The sequence below is a fragment of the Chiloscyllium plagiosum genome, unplaced genomic scaffold (assembly GCF_037043375.1).
Source record: "Chiloscyllium plagiosum isolate Xiang-an unplaced genomic scaffold, Cpla_swu_hap1 HiC_scaffold_48, whole genome shotgun sequence".
NCBI lineage: Eukaryota > Metazoa > Chordata > Chondrichthyes > Orectolobiformes > Hemiscylliidae > Chiloscyllium > Chiloscyllium plagiosum.
In genome coordinates this window covers 7,639,232-7,662,404 of record NW_028270186.1, presented here as the reverse complement: position 1 = coordinate 7,662,404, position 23,173 = coordinate 7,639,232, and the positions used below count along the sequence as shown (strand labels likewise).

The following is a 23,173-nucleotide window of genomic DNA, read 5'->3' as shown; positions in this document are numbered from 1 at the left end:
GAAATCATGAGCTGCATAGATAGGATAAATAGATAAGGTCTTTTCGCTGGGGTTGAGGCGTCCAGAACTAGAGGGCAGAGGTTTCAGGGTGAGAGGGGTAAGATATAAAAGAGATCTAAGGGGCAACTTTTTCATGCAGAGGGTGGTGTGTGTATGGAATAAGCTGCCAGAAGAAGTGGTGAAGGCTGGTACAATTCCAACATTTAAAAGGATGGGTATTTGAATAGGAAGGGTTCAGAGGAATATAGGCCAAGTGCTGGCCATTGGGGCTAGAATATCTGGTCAGCAATGACCAAAGGGTCTGTTTCTGTGCTGTATATCTCTATGACTCGATGACTAATTCCTTCTCGTCCCTGTGATTTATCTCTTGGTTTCTCGCAGCAGTATCACGCCGATAAATTTACTGTTCAAGCAAACTACAGGGCATTCCTGGGACTCAGCAACCCGAACTTGCTGGATATGAAGGAAAATACAATGGCAAGAAATAAACAGTAAACCGTAACTTCAGAGTGACAGTGATTGAAGACGGAAGGACAACAGTTTTTAAAAATTCATTCACAGGATGAGTGCATCGCTGACCAGGGAAGCATTTATTACCCATCATTAATTGCCCAGAGGGCAGTTAAGAGTCAGCCACGTTTCTGTGGATCTGGAGTCACATGTAGGCCAGACCAAGTTAGGATGGCAGTTTTCTTCCCGAAAGGACACGAGTGAACCAGATAGTGACAGTCAACCATTGGACAATCACCATTTGACTCTTAATTCCAGATTTAAAAACAAAATGGATTCAAATTCTACCCTGGTGGGATTTAAACCTAGATCTCTGCGTTAACAGCCCAGCAATAATACCACTACACCATCACCTCCCTTTTAGCATACCTTCAGCTTTGTCTTTACATCTCACCTCTCCTGAATGTATAAACTGTGCTGCAGCACAGGTCCAAAATAACACTCCAGCCTGTGTTAAAAAATCAGCTTTCGGGTATGGGTCTCTTTGGCCATTGAATTAAACTGGGGATCAGAGGTGGGTGTCTGGGTTAACAGTCCAGCTCTCACACCACTAAGCCTTCGCCTCTCCTTTTACATGAAATAGTTTACATTCACTAATCAATACAGGAAGTGTGACTGGCATCCAAGCTGACCAGATATCTTAAATTAGTCTAGTCCCATTTGCCAGCACTTGGCCCATATCCCTCTGAACTCTGCCAACACATATACCGATCCAAATGCCTTTTAAATGTTGTAATTGTACCAGCTCCACCACTTCCTCTGGCAGCTCAAACCATACACTCAACACCCTCTGCATGAAAGGGTTGCCTGTTAAGTCCCTTTTATATCTTTCCCCTCTTATCTTAAACCTATGCCCCCTAGTTTTGAAATCCCCAACCCTGGTAAAAAGACCTTGGCTATTCACCCTCATGATTTTATACACTTCTACATGGTCAACCCTCAGCCTCCAAAGCTGCAGGGAAAACAGCCTGTGTCTATTCACCTCAAACGCTCCAACCCTGGCAACATCCCTGTAAATCTTTTCTGCACCCTATCAAGTTTAACAACATCCTTCCGAAAGCAGGGAGATCAGAACTGAACGCAGTACCCTAAAAGTGGCTGAACCAATGTCCTGTACGGTGCAACATGACATCCCAGCTCCTATACTCAATGCACTGACCAATAACGGCAAGTATACTGAATGCCTTCTTCACTACCTTGTCTACCTGTGACTCCACCTTCAAGGATCTATGAACCCGCACCCCAATGTCTCTGTATTTGGCAACACTCCTGAGGACTCTAACATTAAGTGTATATGTCCTGCTCTGATTTGCCTCATCAAAATGTACTAAACCAACAAAATGCAAAACACTGCCATTGGTGGGACCTTGTGGCTGATCAAATTTGAAACTTTATTTCGAAAACATTGCAGCAATGAAAACAATTGAAAAGAACTGGAAAAACTGCAAAATGCATTGACAAGATGCTACATAAACACAATTAAAAGTGAAATTCTGCAGACGCTGGAGATCCGAAAAACAGAAAGTGCCACTGAAGCTCTGTAGGTCTGGCAGCATCAGTGGAGCGAGAAACAGACTTAATGTTTCTAGTCCCACGACTTCTTCAGAACGCTGAAGTTGAGTTCTGAAGAGTTTATGGCACTCGAAACATTTACTCAGTTTTTCTCTCCACAGATTCTGCCAGACCTGCTGAGTTTTTCCCCTGCAACCCTACGTTATTAGTGTACAATGCAGCTCACAGAAACACAGGACAGAACAAAATTTTGTTCCAGCAACACACTACACAGCACCAAGCACATCAGTGCCAATCTACCTCAGAAAGCTTTCACCAACAAAAAGGGAAATACACTGTCCATAAAAAACAATGAGGGTTGACATTTTAAGGTTGAAATTAGTGGCAGGTGTCCCGTTCTCGCGTGGTCAGCTGCGATCACTGTCACAAAGGAGGGAATGCAAAATAATCAGAAACTATGCAATGCCAGTTATCTAATGTTATTCTAACTGTTTTTGGGTCGATGTACAACCAAAAGTTGAGGGAGGCATGTGTTGCCGGGAAAACAAAGTCAGGACGAACCGCTGTTCCCAAGATATAAAGCTCACTTTGATCAGAGAAATCAGTCACAGTCTGCAGCCTCTTGTTTAACCTTACCACCCTAAATCGCTGGAGGGTGAAAACGGACAGAGCGCAAAGCAGGTTGTAAAATCAGGTTTCAGCTTTCCTAATAAAAACGCTCAGCCCTGTCCATAATTCATTCTCTGGTTATGAAGACGCCCAGAGATCTTTGAAAAAAATTCTTTTCATCTGAGAATGAAGTTTGATCTAATTTATGTGATTGGAATGGGCTGATTGCAAAGTAGTTTGTGATAAATTTCTCACATTTCCTTATGTGACGGGAGAACTGGCTTTGATGAGACTAATCTTGCAAGTTCATTTTGCCGTAACTTATGTCCAATTACTATGGCGAATGATCATTTCTTCGTCACTGACAGCCTGGAGTGGAGGAAGGGAAATTTCCAGTCAGCAAAAAGATTTTCCTCTGGGAATTCTTAGTCGGTGGAGACTGTCTTTTAAAAACCAGCATTTAGAAAGGAAAAGCATCTCGTCCCTCTACCGAGAAATTTAAAAAAATCATTCTGTGGATCTTCATGACCCTGGGTTTCATAAGGTGATGATGACGACAGATGACCAAAAGCTTTCTCAAAGAGGCAGGTTTTAAAGGAGACTAAGGTGGCAGAGAGGGGGGAGTCCTGGAGCTTAGTTATGTGAGAGCTGAAGGCATGGCTGTCAGTGGTGGGTCAGTTAAAAATAAGATGCTCCAAAAGCCAGATTTGGCATAGCACGGGGAACAACAAGCTGGAAGTGTAATCTTTTAAATGTATGGTTTATATAGATTTTCCAAGTGTCATGACCACACATCAAAACCTACGGACATATGGAATTTTTAACTGCAACATGTATTTTTTTCCAAAGAGGAGAAGCAGCCAAAAGGTGTCTGTACATGTAAATTCAGTGGCTGCCTGGAGAGGAACTCTGGAATGTCAGACTGAAATATGTCAAGGAAGCTTGAAGGGGATAAATACACTATAAACTGAACTTTCATGTCCCTGTGAGTCTGCCAGACGATGAGCATGTTGGGAGAAATGACAACAGGGACATGGGTAAGGGAAGTCTATGAATACACAGAGGTAGGTGTCCAACTAGACTTCCATCCTTGGTCAGTATATGTGAGTGACTTGGGGTACGAATGCATAGCTAGCCTGGGATCAAAGTCTAGTGCGCTGTGAAAGTGACAGGCAAAAAATCTTCATATTGTGGCAGCACTGCAGGTAAAGGAATCTCTCTCAGAGTGCTGGAGACTCGTTAACCAAGCAGTCAAAAGGCAAACAGGACAAATCAATTTTGGCAAACTTACAAAACCAGGAATCCTGAAATTGTCTACTGAGATAAAAATGTTCCACTATCTACTGTCCAAGAAACATCCAGTCAGACTGATCTAAATAGCTTTTAACATTCATCTTTTATTGTACTCATGTCTCATTTCTGTTCTGTGTGTATGTATTGCACTATTATTTCCTCCTGGGTTGAATAACTAACAAACTGACCCTTTCGTTAATTCAAGGAAATGTTGTTAAATTGGTCTCTTTCAAAGCATAAGTTCACTTAGGTTGGGAGAAAGATATCCACAAAGGAGATGAACCTTTTTAATTAACTTTGCTGCAGCCAACTGAGGGAGGTGGTGAACTAAAAGTTCATCTCTCCTCACCGAAAAGCTTGACAGTTCAGGTTGTCCTGTCTGAAACCGCAATGAAGTGGGGAACTTAGCCCCAGCAGAAAGTGAGGACTGCAGATGCTGGAGAGTCAGAGTTGACAAAGCATAACACTGGAAAAAATACAGCAGGTCAGGCAGCATTCGAGGTGCAAGAGTTGACGTTTCAGACAGCTGGTTGTAACACAGGACGCTGACAGGTCAGCTATATCTTAATGTTACAGATGAAGTGCACTCAGTAAATCTGTGATATGTAGTACTTAGCAGAGAAGAAATGATTTGAGAATTAAATCAAAAAATGAGTCATCATGCTTTAATAAGAGATATGTCTGCTTTATCAGCAAATCGAAAGTGGAGAGTTTACTATCACATGCTCCCTCTAAGGGATGTTATTCGTGGTTTTGATTCGGGCTACCTCAGTAATGTGGCAGGCTGGAAGCCTTGTTATACAGTCTGAAACATGTAGCTGCAGGGAAGCTGAGGTCACAGATTTGTGAGGCAACAAGGACTTTGGAAAGAAAGAGGCGATTGCAAACTGTGGAGTAATTGCGAGGTGAGGGATACACAGAGTTTTTCTGAGGATAATAGCAGATTTGAAACAGAAGAGAATTTGATGTGTGGTGCCAGCATCTGGAGATATTGGCTTCCTCTTATGCTGAAATTTCTATTGTTCTTTTAACTCTCCTTTTTTTGAGGTTGACTTCAGAACGATTTAGAAAAGTTGAAGTTGAGTCGAAGATTATGTACCCATTGTGATGTGCCCAAAATATAGTCCACTGTCAATGATGTGATCTATCAGTTTGGTTCAGTTCAGGTTGTACCACTGAGTTTTTTTTTTAACAGATTGTTGCACATGTAATAATTCTGAAAGCATTAATATTAGAGATACCCAATCCCTGATGTCATACTCTCTTACAAAAGAGAAGGCAGAATAACTTAAGAGCTCATGGAGTGAAGCCCCCTGTCGTCTTCGTAACAATGTCTATCAAACTGATGTCACTTATGACTCAGCTATCAAACACTAAGCTAACTTGTTAAGAGTAATTGGTCATCTACCACTTGGAAACCAGAGGCCTATACACCCCGTCAAGCAAAGAAGTGTGTTGGTGGCATTTTCCTCCCCAGGAACACCACACACTGAATAAGAGTCCCGGTTCAGAATGATAACTCCACAAACAACAAGATAAGGAGAAAGATCAGGTCAGTGAAAATGGCTTGGACTATGGAGCTCGACCTCAAGTTGACTAGTGTGGAGAGAATCTGGCTGTTGAATAACAGTTTGTGCAATGACTACTCATTTCAGAAGGGGCTGGTTCTTGCAATTAGCTAGTGAACTAGCGAGTGGTTCAGCATAATGCCAACAATGCAGGTTTGGTTGTCATTCTGGCTGAGATTTAGGTCAGGCTTTCTTACCCCTGACAGCAGAAGGCAATTGAAAACCACCAGCTTACAAACAAAAACAACCGAGGAATCAACTTAAAAAGGATGAATCATTGATGGACAATGAAGCAAGGATCTGCCTTTGGGCAGAGCTTATATGAATGGAAGTACATGTTGTTGGGTATTTGCACCTTTTAATTAATAAGAGGGACGCGCTACTTACTTAGTACTGGTTAGATGAAAAATGTGGTGCTGGAAAAACACAGCAGGCCAAGCAGCATCCGAGGAGCAGGAGAATCGATGTTTCGGGCATAAGCCCTTCTTCAGGAACGAGGCTGTTGTGCCAAGTGGGCTGAGATAAAAGGTAGAGGGGGAGGGAATTTGGGGGAGGGGCGCTGGGAATACGATAGGTGGAAGGAGGTGAGGGTGATGGTGATAGGCCGGAGAGGGCGTGGGGGAGGAGAGGTTGGGAAGAAGATTGCAGGTCAAGAGAGTGGTGCTGAATCCGGGGGTTGGGACTGAGATAAGGTGGGGGGAGGGGAAATGAGGAAGCTGGAGAAATCTACATTCATCCCGTGTGGTTGGAGGGTTCCTAGGCAGAAGATGAGGCGCTCTTCCTCCAGGCGGCGTATGGTCAGGATCTGGTGATGGAGGAGGCCAAGGGCCTGCATGTCCTTGGCGGAGTGGGAGGGGGGGTTAAAGTGTTCAGCCACAGGGCGGTTGGGTTGGATGGTGAGGGTGTCCCAGAGGTGTTTGCTGAAACGTTCCGCAAGTAGGCGGCCTGTCTCCCCAATGAAGAGGAGACCACATTGGGTGCAACAGATACAGTAAATGATGTGTGTGGAGGTGCAGGTGAATTTGCGACAGAAATTCCCTCCCCCCTACCCTTTATCTCAGCCCACTTGGCACACCAGCCTCATTCCTGAAGAAGGGCTTATGCCCGAAACGTCGATTCTCCTGCTCCTCGGATGCTGCCTGGCCTGCTGTGTTTTTCCAGCACCTCATTTTTCAACTCTGATCTCCAGCATCTGCAGTCCTCACTTTCTACTGGTTAGACGAAGACAATCAACAAAGTGCTTTGCTGTTTGTTATGAGTGGGAGCAGTGCTTTATCAGGGTTACTATTAGTTTACAATGCAAATTTAGTGACTTGCAATCAGTTACTGATGCAATGAACATTCCCTCCATTTCTCGTTTTAATTTTTCCAACCACTTCACTACCCTTGTTTTCCCCTCTTCTCTGCCTGAAAGAACAATCAAAGCTGACTCCAAAGTAACCTTTAAAATGGGATTTGATACGTATTTTGATGATGACTTAGACTGCATTGTAAAAATCCATTCAAATGGATTGCATCACGTAAATATTCAAAAGTTTAAAAATATCTATTTGTCACAGGAGCTGCGCTGAAGCAAGTGAAAATTAAAGCTTGGAGTTAGATGTCAAGCTCTCTTGCGGTAAGTGAAACTAGGTCAAGTAAATGCTTCCTTCAGTACAATACCTGCAAAACACTTGGAATGTCGTCCATGCAATACACTCTGAAATTGTACTCCAGTGAGCTGTAGGACAGACGCCCAAAGACAGCAAGCTTCAGTCTCTTCTCCGCACACTCTGTGACTGCCTCGCCCACGAGTGCATATGTGCCAAGGTGGTCCAAGAGGATGTGACAGGAATGAGAATCCAATAGGCAGTAACAGGATGTGGTCTCGTCTTCAAGCAACATCACTTCCTGAGGAGGATTAATGAAACATTGGCAACTGAAATTCAAAACTCAACCAGCAACAAATACATCAAATTACCCACAATAGAAAGAGAAAATACCCAGATGTTTAAGTAATATCCAGAGGAAAAGTATTAACTATGTCCACAATTTTAAGATGCATCATTTATTGGGAAACTGATGGAACTGGGTTTTCTGCAGAAACTCTTCCACTCCCCACACTGAGTAAAATGATTTTCCATTGCAATTAAGATAGACGTACTGAGCAGCACATAGGTGCTCATTCCATCAATCCTCATAGATGTTGCGGCGAGCATGAGATTAAAATGAGCCCTTGTATTTTGGGCCAAGGATTTTTCATTGTTCACTATATATCTGTCTCATTCAAAACTAAGAAACACCAAGCTGCAACTAAAATTTAAATTTGCCTCAAATTCATTTTGCTTCCATTCTAAAGGTTTGCAAGACACATTCAAACCACTATCCTTATAAAAAGTGGAGTAACAGTTCCTACCTCAGAAACACATAAAATGAGAGCAGGAGGAGATCCTTCAACCCACCCATGGCTGACCTGCTATCTCAATGCCTTACTCCCAAGCTCTCCCCAATACAGCTTAATATCTTTCACCTGTCGAAATCTATCGATTTCATTCTTAAATATCTTTTGCAACTTCATCTCCTCAGTCTTCTGAGGCAGAGAAATTTGCAGGTTCACCATCCTCATCTCAATCCAAAATGGCTTCCCACTTCTCCTGAACCAATGACTCCTTGAAACCATGACTCCTTGGCTTGGAACACCCCCAGCCCGGAGAATATAATTCCTGCATCCAGTTTGTTCAGCCATCAAATATTCCAGTGAGTTTGACAAACATAATTTCCCTTCCATACATCCATGGTGACAGTGTGTCATCCTATTTCTATTTTCTAAGTGTCCAGATATCACTTTCTTTATGATAAACTCCAATAGACCTGAAATAAAGCTCATTAAATGGTTCAGAAAACCTTTTCAGATGAGAAACAGAAGCTATTAAGGGCAGCACAGTGACTCAATGGTTAGCACTGCTGCCTCACAGTGCCAGGGACCTGTGTTCAATTCCAGCCTTGGGTGACTGTGTGCGGCGTTTGCACATTCTTCCAGTGTCTGCGTGGGTTTCCTGTGGGTGCTCCAGTTTCCTCCCACAGTTCAAAGATGTGCAAGTTAGGTGAACTGGCCATGCTAAATTGCCTGTAGTGTTCAGGGATGTTTAGGTTAGGTGTATTAGTCAGGGGAAATATACAGTATTACGGTTGGGGAATGGCTGCAGTTGGGTGACTCTTTGAAGGGTTAGTGTAGACTTGTTGGGCCAAATGGCCTGTTTCTATATTGTGGGGATTTTATTGAAATTCTTCCCACCAATTTCAAACCAGTGCGTAACCATCAAAATATCTTTGTTGTAGTGAAATAGCAGAGAAAGACTTATTTCGATAAGATCCCATTTCGATCTCCTAAATTCCAGTTAACCCAACCTTTCCTCATATAACAAATGTGCCATCCCAGGAATCAGTCCAGTGAACCTTTGCTGCACTCTCTCTGCAGCAAGCATATCTTTTCTGAGGTCAGGAAACTAAAACGATATAAAATATTCCAAGATGGGCCTCACCCAGGCTCTGCACAGCTGTGGTATGGCTTCTTTGCTCCTGTAATTGAACGCTTTTGTGATGAAGGCCAGCATACCATTTGCTTCCCATCTGCTTGCTGCACCTGCAGTCTGATGGCAACCCGCGTGCCAAGATTCTTAGATCCTTTTCTATGTCAACATTTCCCAATCAATCACCATTTTAATAATACTCTGCCATCCAGAGTGGACTACTTTACACTTATCCACATTACACTACATTCGCCGTGCAACTGCCTCCTCACTTACTGCCTTCTCACTTGACTTGGAGAAAGTGAGAACTGCAGATGCCGGAGACCAGAGTTGAAAAGTGGGGTGCTGGAAAAGCGCAGCAGGCCTTGCAGCATCCGAGGAGCAGGAGAATCGACGTTTCAGGCATAAGCCCTTCTTGAGGCTTATGCCCAAAACGTCAATTCTCCTGCTTCTCGGATGCTGCTTGGCCTGCTGCGCTTTTCCAGCACCCCACTTTTCAACTCTGGTCTCCAGCATCTGCAGTCCTCACTTTCTCCTAGTTGATCTTAACCTACTGTGAATCCTCTTGCAAGGATGCCTACCTTGAAGAAGCGCTCCTCCTCCCTCTACAAGGATCTCAGTGAGTCCCTCTCTCACTGCACCCCCCAGGTCATCTTCTCACTTGACTTGCTTAAATTACGTTGAAGCCCCATTCCATCCTTCTCACCCTTCACAGTCTCACCCATCAGCAAAATCGGAAACATGACATGTGATATTCTCATCCAGACTCTTGCTATACATTGTGAATAGCTGGGGTCCTACGAACTGGTCTTTGTGGTGCCCAGCATTTCACTTTCCACTCTGAAAAAGATCTATTTATTCCTACTCCTTGTTTCCCATCTGTTAACCAATTCTCAGTCCATGCCAGTATATTACCACTAATCTAATGTGCTGTGGTTTTATACACTAACCTTTTAGTGGGGCTTAGAATCATAGAGATGTACAGCACAGAAACAGACCCTTTGGTCTAACTCATTCATGCCGACCAGATATCCGAAATTAATCTAGTCTTCAAAAGCTTTCTGAAAACTCAAGTTCACCAACATGCATTGGCTCTGCCTCATCTATTCTAGTTATGTCCTCAAATATTCCAGTGAGTTTGTCAAAGATAATTTCCCTTTCATAAATCCATGATGACATTGTGTCATCCTATTTCTATTTTCTAAGTGTCCAGTTATCACATTTTTATAATAGACTCCAATAGACCTGAAAAAAATGCGTAAAGTGGTTCAGAGAACCTTTTTAGATGAGAAACAGAAGCTATTGAAATTCTTCCCTCCAATTTTAACCAGTGCTTAACCATCAAAATGTCTTTGTAACATTGAGATAGCAGAGCAAGACTTGTTGCGGATGTGAAAAAGCTGGAGTAAAATGAACACATGTTGTAACTGCCATTGTAAGATTGCGAGCAGAACAATACAGTGTACAGTAACGAGTATAGAAATGGTGGTAACTTATGTGGAAAAAAACTGGAGATGGTTTGTAAAGAATGACGATTAGATTTAATTTAAATATTAAACATGAAGTCTGATTCAATTCACATTAATGTTGTCTTAATTAACTAAGACCTATTCTTCAGTGAGCCCTCATTTACACAGTACCAGGCGGTTGTTTACATGAGGACATAATGAACCTACTTAATCACTGACGCATGTGAAGTGCCTTATCCACTTCAAACAGATGAGGCTGTGCACATGCAGATGCACAGCGGGCGAGCAGAATCTTATTAAAAGTGAAAGATAATATTTTTCCATTTCTTCCCATTCGACTGCAACGTTCGTGACCAATGTGAACCATTTGAACCATGAAACACCCAGTGCCTTTTCAGGAAGCTGCACTGTGTGTTGCGCTGAGCTGAACTCATTCCCTGTTTTTTATACCACAGGCCACAAATTCAAATGCGCCCAAAAAAATGGGAAGCTCAGGGGCTGCTGGAACAACACCCCACCACCTGAAAGGAGCTGAAAGGCTGAGGCGGCACTTAAACATCGGGTTCTATTTCTTGGCTGCTCCCTAATTATTGCTGGGTCAAAATCCTCGCACTCTCTTCCTCACAAAGCTCTACACAGACTAAACAAGGCGACTCACAACCAAACTCCTCAAACAGTAAATGCCAGCTGTGCCAATGACACCCACGTGCTGGAAGTGAAGACTCTTAATCAGCTGTCATCAAGCTAGTGAGCTTTGGTCACGGAATGGCAGCTTGTCACTACTTCTAACCCACTTGAGACCTTAGTGGTGTTTGTGAAGATAGTAGAACAGCAGAACTCGGAGCAGGACAAGCCATGTCAGCCCTCTGGAGCCTACATTCAATATAATCATGTCTTATCTCATCTTGGCCTCAACTCCGCTTTCCTCTATGCTATCTATAACCCTTCAACCCATTACTGATTAAAAATGTATCTATCTCCTCCTTAAATTTACTAATTTCCACAGATTCATGACCCTTGAAGAGAAGTAATTTTTCCACATCTGTTTGAAATCTGCGACCCTTATCCTAAAACTATAACCTTTCCTTCAAGGTTGTCCCACAAGGGGATATATCTGCTCCACTTTGTCAACCACTTCAATATCTCACACATCGCAATTAGATCTCCTCTCATTTTCCTAAACTCGAGACAGTACAGGCCGAACTGTCCAATCTCTCTTCAAAAGAGAAGCCCCTCATCTCTAGAAACAACCTAGTGAACCTACTCTGAACTGCCTCCAATACAACTATGTCCCTCCTGAAGCAAAGGGACCAAAATGATACATAGTACTTCAGGTGGGGTCTCACTAATGCCTTGTGCAGTTGCAGAAACGTTTCCAGACTTTCATACTCTATTCCTTTAGCAATAAATGTTTAACTTATATTTGCTTTCCTTCCTCCCTGTTGTACCTGCATTAGTTACCTGTGACTCATGCACGAGGACATCCAGATCTCTCTCCACTGAAGAAGTCTGAAAGTTTTCTCCATTTAGATACTAAGTTGCCGTGGTTGTGGGTAAGTTTGCTGAGCTGGGAAGTTGATTTGCAGATATTTCATCCCCTGTCAAGATGACATCTTCAGTGCTTTGAAGTCTCCTGTACAGTACTTGACACAGTAGAACAGTGCTCCACAGGAGGCTCCAAAGCACTGAAGATGTCACCCAGACATGGGACGAAACATCTGCAAATCAACTTCTCAGCTCGGCGAACTACCCACAACCATGGCAACTAGCAGGATTAGAGTGGTGCTGGAAATGCACAGCATGTCAGGCAGCATCCGAGGACCAGGAAAATCGACGTTTCAGGCGTAAGCCCTTCATGAGGATGAAAGGCTTTTGCTCGAAACGTCGACTTTCCTGCCTCTCGGATACTGCCTGAGCTGCTGTGCTTTTCCAGCACTACTCTAATCTTGACTCTGATCTCCAGCATCTGCAGTCCTCATTTTCGCCATGGCAACCAGCACCCAAGCTACAATTCTTTATGCAAACCTTGAAGATACTAATTGGTCTTTCTATTCTTCCACCCAAAATGGATGACCTTGCATTTATTCATGTTATCCATCTGTCAAAGTTTGGCCTGTTCACCTAACCTATTCATATCAATTGAAAAATTTTGTCTTTCTTCAGGCTCTCCCATCTGTTTTAGTGTTATCTGCAAATTTGGCCACAGTATTTTCTTTCCCTGCATCCAAGTCATTTATGCAGATTGTAAATATTTGGGGTCTGAGAACCAAGGCCTGTGCACTCCAGTATGTAATCTTGTCAACTCCAAAAAGACTTGTTAATTCTGACTTGAATTATGTTGGTTAGCCAATCCACTATCCAAGCTCATATATTAACCCAAATTCCATGAGATCTTACAATGTGTGTTAACTTTTTTTGCAGCACCTTATCAACTGCATCTGGAAGTCGAGATGTGCTACATTTACAGGATCCCGATTATCTAACTCATGAGTTGTGTCATTAAAAATCTTCAGCAAATGAGTCAAACACAACTTATCCTTCATAAAAACATACTTGGTTAATGCACGGTTAATTTGTGCAGTACATCTTGTGGACAACACACCCAGTTGATATGGAATGTCAGTGGTGGAGGGAGTGGGTGATTGTTGATGTCGTGCCAATCAAATGGGCTACTTTGTCCTGGATGGTGACAAGATTCTTGAGTGTTGCTGGAGCTACACTCAACCAGCCAAGTGGGGTGTACCCCATCACACTCTTGACTTGTGCCTTGTAGATGAGGGACAGGTTTTGGCGAGTCAGGAGGTGAGTTACTTATCACAGTGTTCCTCGCCTCTGTCCTGCTCTTGTAGCCACTATGTTTATGTGGCGTGTCCAGTTGAGGTTCTGGTCAACAGTGACCCCTTGGATGTTTATTGTTGGGGATTCACTGATGGTAACATAACTGAATGTCAAGGGGCAGTGTTTAGATTCTCTCTTATTGGAAATGGTCATCATGAAGCACAAATATTATTTGGCACTTGTAGCCCAAGCCTGAATATCGTCCAGATTTTGTTGCAGTTGAATATGGATTGCTTCAGTATCTGAGGAATTGTGAATGGCACTGAACATTTTGCAATCATTAGTGAATGTTCCCATTTCTGACATATTGATGGAGGGAAAGGTCATTGAATGAAGCAACTGAAGATGGTCAGGCCTAGGACTCTACCCTGAGGAACTCCTGTAATGATTTCCTGAAGCTGAGATGACAGACCTCCAATAACACAATCATCTTCCTATGTGCCAGGTATGACTCCAACCAGCAGACAGTGTGCCCCAATGCCCATTTTTCTGGTTTTGCTGGGGCTCACTGATGCCACACTTGATGTCAAGGACTGTCACTCTCACCTCATCTCTGGAATTCAGTTTTTTAGCCCATGTTTGAACCAAAGCTTAAGGAGGTCAGGAGCTGAGTGCCCCTGTCGAAACCCTAACTGGACATCATTGAGCAAGTTATTGCTGAGCAGCTACTGCTTGATAGCACTGTTGTTGATACCTTCCATCACTTTACTGATGAAGAGTAGGCTGATAAGGCAGTAATTGGTCAAGTTGGATTTGTCCTGCTTTTTGTGTCCAATTTTCCACATCCTCAGGTAGATGCCAGTATTGTAACAATACTGGAAAAGCTTGGCTAGGGCAAGCTCTTGAGCACAAGTCTTCAGTACTATTGCTGGAACGTTACCAGGGACCATGGCCTTTTGCAGTATTCAGTGCTGTGAGTACCAATTCTTGAGATCAAGTTTAGGAAAATTAGAGGAGATCTAATTGAGATGTGTAAGATAAAGTGGAGCAGATGTTTCCTCTTGTGGGACAATCTTGAAGGAGATGTTATAGTTTTAGGATAAGGGTAGCAGGGAGTGAATCAAATTGACTGTAGACTATTATTTGTAATACTGGGGACCACTGGAGGGGGCTGAGATAGATCATCTACTTGGCACTTCTGGCTGAAGATAGCAGTGATTGCTTTAGCCTTATCTCTTACACATATGTGTTGAGATCTTCCACCATTGAGGATGGAGATATTTGTGGAGCCTCCTTCTCCAGTGAGTTGTTGAATTGTCCAACACCATTCACAACTGGATGTAGCAGTTGATCCATTCGTGCTAGGATCACTTAGCTCATCTTTAGCTATAGATACCTGTACTGTTCCTAGCATGTCCTCCTGCACTCTTCATAAAACCAGGGTTTATTCCCTTACTGGATGATAATGATTGAGTGGAGGATCTGTCGGGTTATGTAGTTGCAGATGGTGTTGGAGTACATCTGCTGCGGTTGATGGCCCACAGCAAGAGTTGCGAGATCTGTTCCAAGTCTACCCCATTTAGCATGGTGACAGTGCCACACAACACGATAGAACCTGTTCTCATTGTGAAGGCAGGAGTTCGTCTCCACAAGGACTGTGCAGTCACCCTTACTGACACTGTCAAGGAGAGATGCATCTCCAACAAGCAGATTGGTTATGATGAGTTGAGGAATGTTTTTCCATCATGTTGGGTTCCCTCACCGCATACTGCAGGTCCAGACTGGCAGCTATGTCCTTTAGAACCCGGCCAGCTTGATCAGTAGTGCCTCTGCCAAGCCACTGTTGGTGGTGGACATTGAAATCCCCCACCCAGAGTACATTTTGCACCCTTTCCATCCTCAGTGCTTCCTCCAAGAACCAATTCATCAATCCAGGGACGATAGTTCTGTTATGGACCAGGCTAGACCTGCTCAAAACATTTCAAGAAAGCAGCCCAGACCCTAACTTTGCTAGTTGTTTTGAGCAGGTGTATAATGGATATTCCAGGAGTGATGCCACTGGTCAAACCACTTAGATTTAAATGAAACAATTTATTTACAATATTACCGAATGAAACCAAACAAAAGAGAACAGAATACGGAATAACGTCACCGATCCGACAACCCCAACAGATTATCCTAACTGAATGATACTGTTCCAAATTCCCTTGGCACAAAAGGCAAAATCAAACACAGCTTCTTACTGGAGAGAGAGAGAGAGAGAGAGAGAGAGAGAGAGAGAGAGATGGCAGAGAGATTCAGCATGGGACACCTTCATCCATGTAGCTGTTTCTTTGACCATCAGCCTCAGAACGGACTGACTGCTGGCTGTGAAAAGCCAAAACAAACCAAACGAGAGAAAAAGCTGAGCTCGGAGAACTGGCGACCCATTCTCCCCCTACCCACTTTCATAGTACAAGTGTTTTTTTAAACTTAAAAGTTTCTTCAAATAGATTAAGCCAGACATTTCAGAACCTGTTGTCATGTAAAACGCTTTTGAAAAACAAACCAAGGACATCACAACCTTGTTAAAGGAGCAGCATCATCACAGTACGTGGTAATCAGCAGGAGATTACGTTGCCCATGTTTAGCCTGATGCCATCACACTTCATGGGGTCCGGAGTCAGTGTTAAGGACTCACAGCGGTACACCACTGTGCTGGGTCTGTGCTGCTAGTGGGACAGGACATGTCCAGGGATGGTGATGGTCATCTCTGGGGCATTGCCTGTCAGGTATGATTCCTTGAGAATGGTTATGTCAGGCTGTTGCTTGACCTGTCTGTGAGACAGCTCTCTCCCAATTTTCACACTAGCACCCAGGTGTTAGGAAGGACGACTTGGCAGGGTTGACAGGGCTATTTCTGCCATTGTCTTTTCCAGTACCTCGGTCAATGCCAGGTGATGCATCCACTTCATTTCTTCGTAGCGACTTGATAGTGATTGATACAAATTAGTGGCTTGCTTGGTCATTTCAGAGGGCAGTTGAGAGTCAACTACATTGCTTTGGGTTGGTGTCACGTGCAGGCCAGACCATGTAAGGCTAATTTCCTTCCCGTAGGGCATGAGTGAACCAAATCGGTTTTCAAGTCAGTGGTTCTTTTCCAAATACTTACTGAGTTCAGATTTCACCATCCTGATCATGATGAGATTCAGGCCAATATTCCCAGAACATTAGCCGTGGGTCCGTGATCCAGGAATATTCCCACTCTTTCCCAGCATCACCCTATTCACAGAACTCCTCACATTCTTTGCAATGATATCTAACAAACTACTGCCATTTGTAATTAATTGCTATCAAGCAATAAAATGCATATTAAGACAACAGCCTCATCCCATTGTGACTCAACAGTTATTGATCCTATAACAGTGTAAACCAATTTGGTCCTTACACCTAATCATAGAAAGAAGATTGTTAGCAGCATTTCCTTTGCACATAAACAGTTCATCAATGTGCAAGACCTCGTCAAACTGTCCAGGTAGGTTTTTAAAAAAATGCTTAATGAAAACTGATGCCAAAACTGTCCAGTTCCTTGACAACTCCAGTTTTCTAATAGCCGTATTTGATGTACTCTCCCTCTACGCTTTTTTCCTCACTGTGAACAAAACTGGGCTGATCCTGAATTACACTACCCAGAAGCTATAGTAGAAATTCCAGTCTAACACTTCAGTGAATCCCTCAGGGACTGCTGCACTTTTTCAGAGGCACAAATTTCAGGTAAACTATCGAACTTAGATAACAATCCTTCTCTCACATGTGTATGAAAGATCCCTATGATACTCAGTTGAGAAACGGGAGAATTTCCAATGTCTCAGCCAATGCCTAAAATGAGGTCATGTGATCATTACCTTGTTTATGGGAGCTTGCTATGTGAAAATTGTCTGCCACATTTCCCAAAGGATAATAGTGACCACACTTGAAAAATTATACAGTGCCTTGGGACACAAAGAAGGGGAAGCAATTATCGCTAGTCTATTAATCCAGAAACTCAACTAACGTTCTGGGGACATGAGTTGGAATCCTGTAATGGCAAATGGTGGAATTTGAAATCAATAATAATCTGGAATTTAGGACCTTCCTGGTGACCACGAAACCTCTGTCGATTGTCTGGAAAAGTCTATCTGGTTCACTGAGGTCCTTCAGGGAAGGAAATCTGCCATCCATACCTGGTTTGGCCCACATGTGGCTCCAGGTCCACTGCAATGTGATTGACTCTCAGTTGCCCTCTGAAATGGCCTAGCAAGCCACTCAGTACAAAGTCAACGAGGGATGGGCAATAAATGCTGGCTAGCCGGCGACGCCCATGTCCCATGAATGAATAAAAAAAGACAAGTGTTGGATAAATAAGTCTTGCTTTTTCTTTCATTTCCTTCTCTTGGAGAGGCCATAAGAAAAAACGAGAGAAGTGATGTCCATAGGGCCCATTGAGATTTTCTATTCACCCTGAATTTCCACCGGAGAAAAGTACAAATATCTACAACGTCATTCTAATGACAGGGCAACCTCGATTATCCAAATGACACGGGTGGGCAGTATTTTGTTCAGATAGTCAAATGTTTGGATACTTGAATGTTCACATAACACAGTTTACCCAAGCATCGGGAGCTTGAGATCTTGTTCGGATAATCCGAAATTCAGATAATCGGTGTTCGGGTAACTGAGGTTGTACTGTATTTGTCCATCCCCATATGCAAAAGTCTGAACTTCTAACCAAGACAAACAGTCTGGCAGTTAGACACAACATTGTTCTTCCATTCTCACACTCCAATTACTTATCCTGAACTACCAACAACCTTTCTCCCCCAGCAGTCCAACCCCCAGCCACCCCCCAAAACTATTGCACAGATGCTGCCCCCTCCACACTTCACTTCAGCTCTGATGAAGAGTCATCCAGACTTTAAACGTTAACTTGCTTTCTCTCCATGGATGCTGCCTGACCTGCTGTGACCTCCAGCACTTTATGTTTTCAGTACAATTCCCTCATCATAGCATAGTGATTCACAATCAGGGAGCATGTGTTCAACTTGGGCCACCTGTATTTTTGTAATCCTCTCAGATACAATAACTTAGTTCCTTTTTTAAGGTATTAAGCAAGAGGTGGCACTGTCCAGAGTTTGTTCAGTTTAAACCTGCATCCTTCAGATCTGTATCCATGGGCTTAATTAAGTCAAGCCTGCTGAAGTCACCACTATTTCCTCAGCTCTTATGTGGTCACATAAAGCCATTAATCTTCTTTTCACAAGGAAAACAAGTTAGCCGTGCTTCAATTTAACATATCTTCTGAAAGGCATCGGTTCTGACAGGACAACTGTATCTGTGTTGTTGGAAGGGTAGCAGATACACAGTTTTATTTTAATCATGCCTCACTGTTGGCCAGTTTAATGGATGTAGATTTTTTTTTTACACCAACCTGTTCTGATGTGTAATAACACACTCCTGGAGCAGACAGGACGCAAACTGAGTACTTCTCGCCCAGAGGTAGGAACTCCACCACTGCACCACAAGATCCCAGGGCAACATGATGGCTCAGTGGTTGGAGTGGCACGATGGCTCAGTGGTTAGCACTGGTGCCTCAAAATGCAAGGGACCCAGGTTCAAATCCAGCCTCAGGTGACTGTCTTTGTGGAGTTTGCATGTTCTCCCCTTGTCAGCGTGGGTTTCCTCCTGGTGCTCCAGTTTCCTCCCACAATCCAAAGATGTGGAGGATAGGTGAATTGACATGGGAAATTGCGCGTAGTGTTCAGGGATGTGCACGTTAGGTGCATTAGTCTGGGTAAATATAGAGTGGTAGGGGAATGGTTCTGGGTGGGTAACTCTTCAGAGGGACAGGTGGACTTGTTGGGCCGAAGGGCCTGTTTCCACACTATAGGGTTTCTATAGTGGATGTAAACAATGCCTTTTTCTGTTGGCAAAAGAAAGAGATTCAACAAAGCCTAGCTGCAAGGTCAGTTGCCGACCGTCAGCATTCCAGGTCTTTTTTGCTTTCCAGCTGTACTGACAACCACGGTCTGTGTGTGGCAGTGGCTTCTGGCAAGGGAACACAGAGCCACGGAATCATCCACATGGATACTGACCCTTCAGTCCAACATGTCCATCCGATTAGGTTTCCTGAACTGAATTCATCTCAATGGCCTGCATTTGGCCCATACCCCTCTCAACCTCTCCGAACCCTGTACGTGCCCAGATGTTTTACCACTTTCTCCATAGAACAATGAATCCAGTCCAAAGTATCTGAGTTTAATGATAACAATCAACAGTAATTTATGTTTCTGTGGCACTCTTAACAAAGTGAAATCCCCAAAGGTGCTTCAGAGAAACGTTATCAAACAAACTTTACACAAGTAAAGCTGCCCAAAATAGTGTAGTCATTGTTGTGGTTCTGTTCGCCGAGCTGGAAGTTTTTGTTGCAAACGTTTCGTCCCCTGGCTAGGCGACATCATCAGTGCTTGAGAGCACTGCAAGGAGTTGCAAGGAATCTCTTGAATCACAGAATCATAGAATCCAACAATATGGAAGTAGGTCATTTGGCCCATCTGACTCCACATCGACCCTCCGAAGAGCACCACAACTAGACTCACCCCCTACCTTATCCCATCCCTGTAACCCTGCATTTCCCATTGCTAATCCACCTAGCCTGCATATACCTGGACACTTTGGGCAATTTAGCATGGCCAATTCATCTAACCTGTACATTTTTGGAATTTGAAGGAGATAATGAAGGAGGGAGGAAATTCATAAGGTCTTGGCAATTTAAAACACGAAGGTCATTGGTGGTATCTTTGACAACTGGCAAAGCGTTAAGGTGCAGGAGTAGGGAAGTGTAGATGTCTTGGAGGAATGTAGGGCTGAAGGAGGTTGCAGAAATGGGGAGGAGTGAGACTGCAAAAAGATTTGAAAGCAAGGGTGGAAATCTTAAAATCAAGAATTAATCAAGAGCCGGTGTAGATTAGCAAACACAGAGATGAGAGCCGGGTAAAGGTTAGCACACAGACAGCAGGATTAACAGGTGCTGCCCTCAAACGAGATAGATGAATACCAAAATTTTCTCTTGCCTCAATGCATTATAATGTAAATACTTTGGAGTTCTCATGGTTTACAATTAATCCTTACCAGCAGCAAAGCAATAATCATAAACAAATTAAAGTTTGAATGTCCAGGAAGGATGGCCGACGGGACACAGTTGGGGCTGCGGGCGCAGGTGGATAGGAAGCTGCCAGTGAGATTAATTGGACAGCTCTCAGGAATAGGAAGCACAGGCAAAGTGGGCCGAATGACATCCTTCTGTGAGGTTAGGTTTCATGATTCAACATGATGTTATTTGACATTTTAATCTTCAACTTCCCATGGTCTCTGTGCTCATTAATTTCTGGCACCTTCTTCTCCAATTTTCTCCACCCCCACCAATGGTGGTTGTGTCTTCTGCTGTCTGGGACCTCAATACTGAACTACCCTCCTTGAACTTCTCCATCTCTCTTTGTTCATTGAAGATAGTCCTTATAAGTAACCTTTTTAAGCAAATTGATGGTTTGTTTTAATGTCTCGTCCTTTCACTCATTGTCAAATTTATTTAATAAGATTCCTGTGAAGCAGCTTGGGACAGTTTTGAATGATAAAGGTGCTGTGTACATGTTGTCGTTACTGTGGTTTTGAATGCAAAAAAGTGTGGCCAAGGGAGCAAATCATTCAATAGTTAACCAAGAGACTGTTGCAATTATTAAAGGAAAAAAATAGCAGCAAGGCAAAGAGACTTCCAAGAGGAAACAGTGACAAATCAGTACTTTGACTGCATACTTTGCACCCCAAGTTGAAGGTGTTAAAAAGTCGTCTCGGTTGCTGTTAATGAAGCTCTGATGATTGCATGCAATTTCTTTGCGGAACACAAAGACAAACACACTTGAAAAGCCAATTAATGCAGAGAGCAAAAAGCTGCAGTAATAAGGGACATTTATTCATAAAGGGACTGGAGGAATCATTGCATTGAATGTAGTTTAGTGTCTTGTGGGCAAAAGACTTCAACAGAAAGTGCCAACAGAAAACCCATCTCGCGATCTATGCATTAATACATGAAACTTAACATCACAATGAGCTTTAGACTGGTATCCATATTGATAACCATCTTCATAATGCCTCTGAAGCAGAAGTTTTAATGATGTCGAAAGTAAAGGTTGAGAAAAGTCTATTCATGAGAGTCACCCTGTGAGGTTTTGAGCCTCATTAGTTAACAAAGCAGCCTAGATTAGAGGGAGCTTTTAAATGTTATATTACATAAGGTTCAGATAGAGCAATGCTTCATTCTACTTGTTTTTACACAGAATTCCCACCCCAGCATAAATTCTAATGATCACTCTGAAATCCATATCGGGGCACCCATTTTGAAGCCCCTCGAATCTCTGTTAAGAGTTCCCAATTAATCCACTTGTGGCAGGCATAGCATTACAGATCCTGACAACACCCTGGGAGAGTCGAGCACCACAGGGCACAGTCTCAGAGTGAACATGTGCCAACTTAAGGCTGAGATGAGGAGGAAGTTCCAGTCTCAGAGGGTTGTGATTCTTTTGAACTCCTTGCAACAGAGAATTGTGGGGTCCAGAGTTCAAGCGTATATTTATGACTGTAATAGATAGATTCTTGATCATTTGGGGATCAAGGGTTACGGGTAAAACACAGGAATGTGAATCAGAGGAATATTGGATTAGTCAAGATCCGATTGAATGGAGGAACATGCTTGAGGGGCCAAATGGCCTACTCTGTTTTGATTTCCTTTGGTCTTAACTCTCTATGTGAAATAATTTCCTATTACTTCCTTACCTGATATTTTACACCCCTTTTTTCTTTTGGTCACAGCTTTCTTGCCAATAAAAACAGTGCTTCGTCACAAACTGTCAAAGCCCCTCATAACTTTGCAAACTGAATCTCATTTCACCATTTTTCAGTTGTAGGGGCAACAATCCCAGCTTCTCTGGACTCTCTACAAAAGATGAGTCTCTACTGCGTGCTCTCCAAAACTCTGACATCAAGAGCAGTGGCCAGGCTGGGTCAGGGATGCTGAGGGCCGAAGTTTCTGAAAGTTTAGCAGAATATCCTTGTTTTTTCTCCACAAACCCTTCACTTTATAAATCTGGACGCTTCTTTAAATTTTATTTTACAGTCTTCTAAACTTGTCCTGCAGCTTTCAAAGGTTGCTAAATCTGCTCAGTTCTGAAGGTTCACTGATGAGGATTATAGTATAAGGAACAGGCAAACATATAAATTAAGTGTAGGAGGAGGCCATTCAGTCCCTTGAATGACTCTCTGTGGGATAAAACCATCAAGGCTGAGGAAGTGATTGAGCAAATCAAGAACAGAAAATAAAATTGGAGTGATTGGAAGACTAGGAGTTTAACAATCTGAGATTTTACAGATGTGCTATACATTATTTGGGGCAAGATTACTCCAGGGAATGTGGACAGAAACTGGGGAGATTAAGAAAGTCAAGAGATTGCAAGAAAACAGTGATGCTCAAATCCTGGACTGGGAGCTTGAATCTCTGAGAGGTAAAAATTCTACCAATGCAGACAGGTTGCTGTGTAATGTATTTCTCCATATTATTCACTGCCAAAATAATCTGTTAGAAGGAAAGCATATCAAAGAGATGAGTTTCCCAATATCTTTCTGAATTTACATTGAGGTGAAAACACCCTTTTGCATGGAAACAGGTTCCGGTTTTGAGACGATGAGTTGGTGGGTATTGGCATCATACCGACCTATTAATTTTGGGAGCAGCATGGTGGCTCAGTGGTTAGCACTGCTGCCTCACAGCACCAGAGACCCGGGTTCGAATGCAGCCTCGGGCATCTGTCTGTGTGGAGTTTGCACATTCTCCCCGTGTCTGTGTGGTTTTCCTCTGAGT

At 43.1% G+C, this 23,173-nt stretch overlaps 1 protein-coding gene across 2 annotated transcripts in view; it reads right to left on the bottom strand.

The window, feature by feature from the left end:
• LOC122543063 (netrin receptor UNC5D-like) overlaps nucleotides 1-23,173 on the bottom strand; it is a 455,690-nt gene that overhangs the window by 18,891 nt on the left and 413,626 nt on the right. For both annotated transcript variants that reach the window (XM_043681271.2, XM_043681272.2), the window contains exon 13: nucleotides 7,155-7,382. In XM_043681271.2, the coding sequence (XP_043537206.1) occupies nucleotides 7,155-7,382 (228 nt within the window). The remainder of the gene's footprint in view (nucleotides 1-7,154; nucleotides 7,383-23,173) is intronic.